This window comes from Sinohyriopsis cumingii, unplaced genomic scaffold, assembly GCF_028554795.1.
Source record: "Sinohyriopsis cumingii isolate HCF-2022 unplaced genomic scaffold, ASM2855479v2 utg001554l, whole genome shotgun sequence".
NCBI classification, from domain to species: Eukaryota; Metazoa; Mollusca; class Bivalvia; order Unionida; family Unionidae; genus Sinohyriopsis; species Sinohyriopsis cumingii.
Window position 1 is genome coordinate 443,589 of NW_028316017.1, and position 8,810 is coordinate 452,398.

General features: G+C 40.2%; 1 protein-coding gene across 1 annotated transcript; it reads right to left on the reverse strand.

The window, feature by feature from the left end:
* Positions 1–4,562: 4,562 nt before the first annotated feature.
* LOC149771952 (uncharacterized) lies at positions 4,563–6,423 on the reverse strand. Its single transcript, XM_089948052.1, has 2 exons — positions 5,433–6,423; positions 4,563–5,068 (listed from the first exon to the last, which is right to left on the reverse strand). The coding sequence occupies exons 1-2, from the start codon at positions 6,421–6,423 to the stop codon at positions 4,563–4,565; spliced, it is 1,497 nt and encodes a 498-aa protein (XP_089804178.1).
* Between the last annotated feature and the right edge of the window lie 2,387 nt (positions 6,424–8,810).

Sequence of the window (8,810 nt, forward strand, 5' to 3'; positions counted from 1 at the left end):
ACATCAAATTAGCAATATCACCACCGCGCTTATTAGGTAAAAATGAAAATTTCTTTCTACCGCATATAGAACATTTTCCACCGTATGCTATTTTTTTATTTTTTGTTATAACCGTAGCTAAATCAGTGGTTGGAGTTTTAACTTTACAGCGTAAACAATATAAATTCATGTTATAATATATATGGATATAATTGATTTCTCAGCAACTCGGCAGCGAGAGCCAGTTAAACACCATCCTGCGCTACCGAACTCCATCAGAATGATTATCATAGGACCATCTGGATCGGGTAAGACGCAATTATTACTTAATCTGATAATGAGATGGTTGAAATGGGATAAAGTATATTTAGTAGCACCATCCGTTGATGATCAACGATGTTATGATGTACTTAAAGATTTCAATGAAAACGCGCGATTACTGGATGAAGATAATGATGTTATAGAGTTTATAACCGATATTAATGAAGCACCATCCGTAGATTCCATAGACGGATTTATTAATAATTTAGTTGTATACGACGATGTGATGCTAGATAAACAATCAAATCCAGCCAGAATATTTTCCCGAGGTAGACATAAAAATACAGACGTGATCTATGTTACTCAACGATATACACAAATTCCGAAGGTGATCAGAGACAACTGCAACATTTTAGTTGTGTTTAATGGCGTAGACACACACACGTTGCGAAATATTCATCAAACTTGGTGTGGTGGTGACATGGATATAATTAAATTCAAAAATTTCTTCTCACGAGCGCAAGCTACTCCGCATGGATTTATAACAATAAATTTACATGATCCAAGAACAAGATATCGTGTGGGTCTTGATAAAATCTTTTAACGTTTCTGATGAGCAGCAGAGAGGGGTGATGATAAAATTAAATTTAATTAAACAGATATCATTAATATAATGAACAACTGTGCGTGGCTGCGTCAAGGAACAACAGATAAATGCAACAAAAGGTGCCGTGGAGAATATTGCAAGAAACATAATTATCTTATAAAGAAAAATTCTCATGCTGGTCCACGAAGTTGTGTTGGATGTAACAACGGCGTTAGAGGATTATATCAGATTTGCAAAAATTGCGGTGGAGATCGATACAGAAGTTTGATGAACTATTACAGAAAAAGAAAGAACATAAATCCAAAAATAGAAAAACCACCATCAGAACTTGAATATTACTTGAAACATAGAACAAATTCCGAAGATTCAGATGAAGATGAAACAGATGAAGATTCCCATCATTCAGATGAAAAGAAAAATATTCATCAAATTTAAAATTTCTTTTACAACATGGATAGCAGCAGAGAGGTGCGTCTACAATTCTGTTTGGGACAAACAATAATCGTAGACGTGGTATTGACCTCTATGAGTGGTCACTATTTTTTTTTGGTCAAACACAGGGTGACCACTCCCTTAAGTGGTCTGTTCACCCTCTCTGCTGCTGGGGAGATTATTCCAACAGCGAGTTGTAAGAAATGTATACAGATGCAAGTACAAAAAGCGACCAGAAACATACATAAACAAAACAAAATTAGTTTGTGATGATTGATACAGGTGTTGTTTCCCTTATAGATTACAGACAGCCCTTGTGAGCAAACAGAAATCAGCACTTACAAATAGTGAAAATTCAGACATGAAATTGTTAGAAACGTACAAGATCAGCTTGCTACTCTATGGTGACGTCAAATTTTCACGAAACCAAATAGATACTGTGTCATAAGATATTTTTTAATTTTTTTTACCGCAATGTGTAAAGAAAATAAACCCAACAAAACGAAAGGTGACGGCAGTATCACAATCTTTGACCAGGTCTGAGGATTACCATGATTATTGGCGATTGCTATGTGCTTTAGAGCTGATACTCAATGAAAAGACACAATATAACAAGGAATAATTGCAATGATTTATTATAGATACTAGAATTGTGACAAGGGACTATGAAAAACTTGTGCGCGATGTAGTTTGGAACAATTCTTACTTTGAGATGGCTCATATATAAGCTTTAAGTGCAGTATTGCAAGAACCAAGCAGAGCATAATATCCGCTTAATATGCAAGTGAGATCCCGCTGAATGAAATACTGTCCTCTCATTGGTTAAAAGAAAATGAAATCCTGCATTTATTTATGCATTGACACGCCTGTTGAAAAGCCGTAGATGTTTTCACTGACATTTAAATTTGTTCACAGCTGTTTTATTCGACGCTGACGTTGAAAACGCGAAGCGATAGCCCAGTATGTGGATATCTCTCCGTTGGAGTTCTGAGTGTACTCGAACGTTGACCGACCATGCATGAGCTTGTGGATTAGCGATCTCAATGATAATGTCACTTAAAAATTACGCGTAACAGATACGATGCTCATCGATTCGACGCAGCGCCGATGTGGAACTAGCCTGGTTTGCCACCAAAGCGTAATTGACTGAGTTGAGCAACCGATTTGTTCTTCTTGTCGACCGAAACGTGCTTATCATTTTTCACGATAAAAACGGAAAACTTAAACGATCGAACGTGGACATCAATAGCTTTGTTGTGAAGTCGCGAGGCGCCGTCGCGAAAAATCTGGTATAAGATATGGGAACCAGGAAATTACTCGTAGTAAATTCATGGAGCCTAACGAAATGAATACTAACCATGTATGTAAAAAAAAGAAACAGATCTCTTAATGTTTGCAAATAGTCGACTTGTTTTCGGTGGTTTTGAAAATGGTGCTTGTCTATACTTTAAATCTCACAGCTTAAAGATGTGTAGACCCGGATCAGATTTGTTTATCTTAACCGGAACTAAAAATAGGTGGGGTAGAATGATAATATTTAAATGATCAGAGGCATTTGGTTTGCCAGACCTTCATGTACTAAAAATATTACGTTGCTAAAAACCCAACAGCATGGCCCTGATCGCGTTGGCTTAATATACAAGAACAACGTCCTGAATGGAATACTACCTTGTCATTGGCCGACTGAAAATAAGTTATAACTAAATACAGGACTTCATTTTCTTTTAACCAATGAGAGGGCAGGTCAATTGTAAGCAATGATCTATCTATCTATCTATCTATCTATCTATCTATCTATACGTTGACGCAGTCACACTTGACTATTAAGCAACGGGTGGTACGTGGTCAAAGATAAAGTAAAGATGGAAGTGATTGGACAGTCAGAAGAGTAATGATAGGAAAGGCAGAAATAAGTAAAAGAGTGTTAGTGTACGTTTTCGTCCCTTCATACTCAGACCAATCCGGCTACCGTAGCGGCAATGAGATATGGAACCTCATTCGGCATAGCCCTGAGAATCACTAGGTCTTACTTGTAGCTGACTAGTTCATTACAATGTGATTTTGGAAAGCTCCTGCTTGTAAGATACCAAGTCAGGAGCTGAAATTATTGATGGTAATTTGTTCCAAGTCCCTATTGTACATGGGAAGAAGCTGAACTTGAAACAATTTGTCGATGCTGACTTTAATTGGAACTTTTTCCTGTGGTTTGCCCTAGTTTGGCTATATGCCAGGGTCAGGTATTTGTCCTCTGGTATGTCCACTAGGTTGTTTGCAATCTTGTACATCATGGTTAGCTGGGCCTTGGTTCGCCTGGATTCGAGTGATTCCCACTGGAGATGGTTGAGCATTGTACTGACACTGCTAGTGTTACGATATTTATTTGTGGTAAACCTAGCCGCTCTCCTCTGAACCATCTCTATCTATGATCTTTACTATGTGGGTTCCACACAGTCGAGCAATACTCAACACCTGGTCGAACCAGAGTGAAATATGCTGCACTTTTTACTTCTTCATTGTTGATTTGGAGGTTGCGGCGCAGGAAACCAAGGTTACTGTTCCCTTTTATCACTATCTTGTCTATGTGCCTTTTCCAAGAGAGGTCTCTAGAAAATTCCACCCCGAGATATTTTGTTGCCTGCTCATTGGCTAACTTGTGCCCCTTAAGAGTATATTCGGACAAGATTGGTGATTTTTTCCTGTAAACTCTTAGGATGCTGAATTTTTCTGGATGGAACGACATACCCCAAGTTCTTTCCCAGAGGGCCAGTTGCTTCAGGTCTTCTTGAAGGATCTCACAGTCCTTGGAGACATTTATTTCCCGGTAGACTATACAGTCATCTGCAAAAAGTCTTGTGTTGGATTTAACGCTTGCAGGTAGATCATTGATGAACACCAGGAAGAGTATGGGACCCAAAACACTCCCCTGAGGTACCCCACTAACAACTGGTGCTGGGTGTGATGTTGCTCCATCTACTATAACTCTCTGCGATCTGTCTGATAGGAAATCTCTGTTCCATTTCTGTGTGTTACCCCTGATGCCATAGTGGTCCAACTTACTGAGGAGTCTTTCATGGGGGACACGATCGAAAGCCTTACTGAAGTCTAGGATTGCAAGGTCATACTGCTTCCCTCTGTCTAAGGATTTGGCGAACTCATCCACTAGGGTTATGAGCTGTGTTTCTCAGCTTCGTCTGGCACGGAAACCATGCTGGCAGTCTGTTAGAATGTTGTCGCGATCTAGATGTTGCATCATGTTGCTGACTATGATGTGTTCAAGCATTTTTCAGCAGATACATGTAAGGGAGACCGGTCTATAATTGCTGGCCTTGAATCTTTCTCCATTTTTGAAGATAGCTGTAACGTTTGCTGTTTTCCAGACATCAGGGACATAACCTGTTGAGAGGCACTTCTGGTAAATATAACTCAAGTATGGTGCACACTCTTCTGCTAGATCTTTCAGGATCCTTGCTGGAATCATGTCTGGTCCTGTAGCTTTCTGTGGGTTAATTTTCCGCAACAAGCTGTATACACCTTCGACAGTAACTTGGATGTCAGGCATTGGTGGGTAACGATCTCCATGTAGGCTTGGTAGATAACTCTTATCCTCTTGTGTGAAGACTGACTGGTATTGACGATTCAGTATGTTAGCCTTGTCGGATGCCTCTGAATGTAGTTTCCCGTGTTCCTTGAGTGGTGCCACACCACAGCTGTCTCTACGTAAGGACTTAATGTAGTTCCAAAATCTCTTCTGCTTGTTTGGTTGTTGTTCTTGATGTGGGTTACCGATTTCTATCAAGTTTTCAATATATCTCCAGTAAGCCTGCCGTTCTAAGCGTTGTGATCTTGCTTTTGCTTCTTTGTATAGTTTCCAAACTCTTGTTTTCCTGTTGCTTTCTGTCTTGCAAACAATTTGTTCCGTCTTCTGTGTTGGGCTCTAATGGATTTGTCTATCCAAGGTTTGTTTGTTTTGTCTCCAGATAGGGTCTTAGATGGTATAAATTTATCCATTAACCGTTTGATGTTCTCCTCAAACATTTTTTCCATGTGTCCTTTGCAGAAAGGTTATCTGTTTCACGTATGAATGATTATTGTAATGACTTAAATTCTTCACGTAACTGGCCATAGTCTGCATTCCTGTATTGGAAGACTTTACGAGCTGCTTTCTTCACTTTCATTTGTCGTAGGCTGAACTCTATGTAAACTGCTTCATGGTCAGCAATTCTTGATATGACATCACACCTGCTGATTAGTGTTTTGTTGTTTGTGAAAAACAGGTCAAGCAGATTTGAAGTAAATTCAGTTACACGTGTTGCTGCATCTACAACCTGTTCCAGGAATGAGTCCTTTATGATATTTAGTAGATGTTGGCATTGGGCATTGTTTGTGGCTTGTGATAGTGGACACTCACTCTCCCAGTCAATATCTGCCAGGTTGAAGTCTCCTCCTAGCCATACATGCGCACCTCGTGGGATTCTCGTAAGACATGAGTGAAGCGGATCTAAGTAGTTTGGTTCGGTTAAGGATGGAGGTTTGTAGAAGGCACCAACGTATAGGTCTGATGCCCCTTTAACCTTGATTTTGGCCCAAACTAACTCAAAGTTATTATCTGCCTTAAGTTCTTCTGGCTGGCAGCTGGAATACTGGTCTGATACTAGGACAAATACAACACCCCCATGGGATCCCTCTGGACGATCTTTGCAATAGGACCTGAAATTTGCTGGGAATACTTCAGATGAATTTATGCTGCTGTCTAGCCACGATTCCGTACCAATAACAATGGTGGCTTTGGTAGAGGAGATCATATTGCTTAGTAGTCCCTTCATTCCAGGCCCCTTTATAGATTGACAATTAATTACTAGGATTCTCATGGGTAAGTCAGTTCTAATTCCAGTGGGACCATGTGTTGTAGAGGTGCTTCTCTGCTTGTGTGGAGATGAAGTAGCAGTTGGGTTGTTAAAACTTATCTCACTGTCTGCTTGGGTACTGTCACTAAGGCATTGGTAACTATTACTGGTATCGAAGATAAAAGTGTCAAATATTCCAGGAAGAAGTTTGGCAAACCACACTGAATACAATCCCAACTTACATTGTGGAGGGTTTTGAAAACGGCATCTGGCATACCCATACACTCTTGATGATACCATACCTCGCACGAGTCACAGCACACACAAGGCGTCGTCCATTTACAGGCTTTGTTGCAGACCCCGCAAGGAAACCTGATGGTTCTTAGACCCGGATTTGGTTCTGGTGCATATGATTCAGCTAACAAAAGGCTACATAGATAGAGGAGAACGAGTTTGTTCCCACATACTGGTCCTTTTGCCTTCGACATTGTTATTTTTAGAGTGGTAATGAGGTGGGTGGAGAGCGATAATTTCTGACGATCCCGAATTAGTACTGGTTGTGTATTATTATTGTCCTCTGCTTGGAACGTCAGGGTTAATATTTTGTGCATGATGAGGGTAAGGGTGATGAAAGATAAGCTAATGGGGTGTAACATGTTTTAACTTATATCTATCAAATCCACAAAAAAAAGAAACAAAAGAAAACGGATGTTTACCATTTAGGGTTGCATTGTGGGATTTGCTGGTGAGTGACCAGCGTAGATTAAAATGGAATACCTTAAATTTTAAATAGAAATAGTATGAGCGAAGATACTATCATATTGATTAAGGATATGTTCCCAAACATCAGAGAAATGATGTTGGTTTATAGGACCTGCCCTGATTTTGTGGATTTGTTGAAAAGAGTCGTGAGCTAGAACAGGAAGTGATCGACGCCCGCCATTTAATATTCGTAAAGATGATACAAGCCCCTGTGGGATGCGGGAGGTCGCGGGTTCGAACCCCGGTAGAGTCAAATCAAAATGATTCTAGCAGCTGCCTCGCTTGGAGCACATCATTAAGAGATTAATGTTATGAATGGTCGGCCTGGTTTTAGAATAATGTAACTGGGTGGGACATGAGGCTACATGTCTGCGACATGATGCCCATTGCTAGACATCACTATAAACCAGCGTTACTGCAGACATCGTAGCGATATGACAAACTGTCAAAGCTACGTTAAACACACACACACACACACACACTTAATGTGGTACACGGGGGTTCGTATCGCTGCTTACAATTGACCTGTCGTACATGTAACTACAAGGGAGGACACTTCTTTTCTTGCTCGCGCGACCTATTTAAGAATAAACGCTAATATTTGGGCTAGCGGATCTCGCGAAATCGCCGCTATATCTGACGAATCTTATCATCGTAGTGGCGACGTCGATATTGCCGAGATTTACTTTGATTTTCTTGAGATACCGTGGGTTGCTGAACAATGGACTCCATTATGTTATTGTTCAAAAATCCAACTGTGGCAAGAGCTATCGTCCGCATGTAGAACTTTCCCATCGATTTCCAAGAAGTCATGACACCTGAGATAATACGAAACGTTTAATTCTCTTTTATGTTTTTGATTAAACGCTTCGATCTATCATCACAGTCACGTCCATGTCCCACGCGGAATCGGATACTTCTTTTAACGTTGTCATGGTGAAACTTCATAATTATTGGTTCGTATAAAACCTTTTGCGTGACCAAAATCCACTCCACTTTGCCAGATTTGCAAAGATTGAATTGGCGCTGACTTGCATATCCTGGGCAGAACAATTTTGAGTAGCTTCATTGATTATTTTATTGCCGTGAACGGTAACGACCATTATTCACTGTAATTTTACCTCTATCTGACCAGTACATTGAAATTTTCCGTCGATAGCTGATTTATTTGGCCACCCCTGTTCACATAATTGCATAAGCCGTTTGCACGTCGAATCATTCGATAAACAGGCTTGATTTGTTCGAATCAAGAGTAGTATAGTAGAACCCTTTGGGGACGATGGAAATCACAGTCAAAAAGGTCGTGGGAACCTTGGGGACAAGATTTATAGGGACAATGGAAATCCCAGTCACAAAGGTTGTGGGACCTTTTAGGGACATTGGGACTTACCATTAACTAGGGACCTGAATACTCAGCAAAGGTTCCCGTCTTCTTAAATCCCAAATATATCCTTAAAAATCAACAAAAATAATATGTTTAAAAAAATCTTCTTCTCTGCTCTCTTCATAGCCCTAACATGAAAGACAGCCAAGGTAATAATGCGGCCTTCTTCTGTGATAAAGACCATACTAACACTAAAGCAGCACTGAGTTTTCCATCCAATGCAACCTAGCTCATCTTAGAACAGTTTCAGACACAAGAAACAAAACTCAAAATTCGTGCAAGTACATCCATTTAGATCATTACCCTCGAATGAGCGGACTCCTGCCTTCCTGGTCACTTCCTCCCTTGCCTCAGTTGGACACAAATAAGCGTGCAACAAAAATAAATGAATAGCGAGTGGCACTATGGTGTCAGAATCCTTACACAGTTCTATCAAGAGGCCTACAAGAACTATCCAGTCCAGCAGCTAGTAGAAGCAGCTAACTACATTTTTACGCTACACAGCTACCATTTACCTGAGAGGAAAAAAGACTGCGGGGAA

What these genes read in the sequence shown, in the direction of transcription:
- LOC149771952 (XM_089948052.1), bottom strand. Translation starts at nt 6,423, where the DNA reads ATGGTATCATCAAGAGTGTATGGGTATGCCAGATGCCGTTTTCAAAAC. An exon ending in GAAAGTGAAGAAAGCAGCTC is followed by an intron (nt 5,069 to 5,432) that starts GTAAAGTCTTCC and finishes AAAACTTGATAG; the next exon opens with AAATCGGTAACCCACATCAA.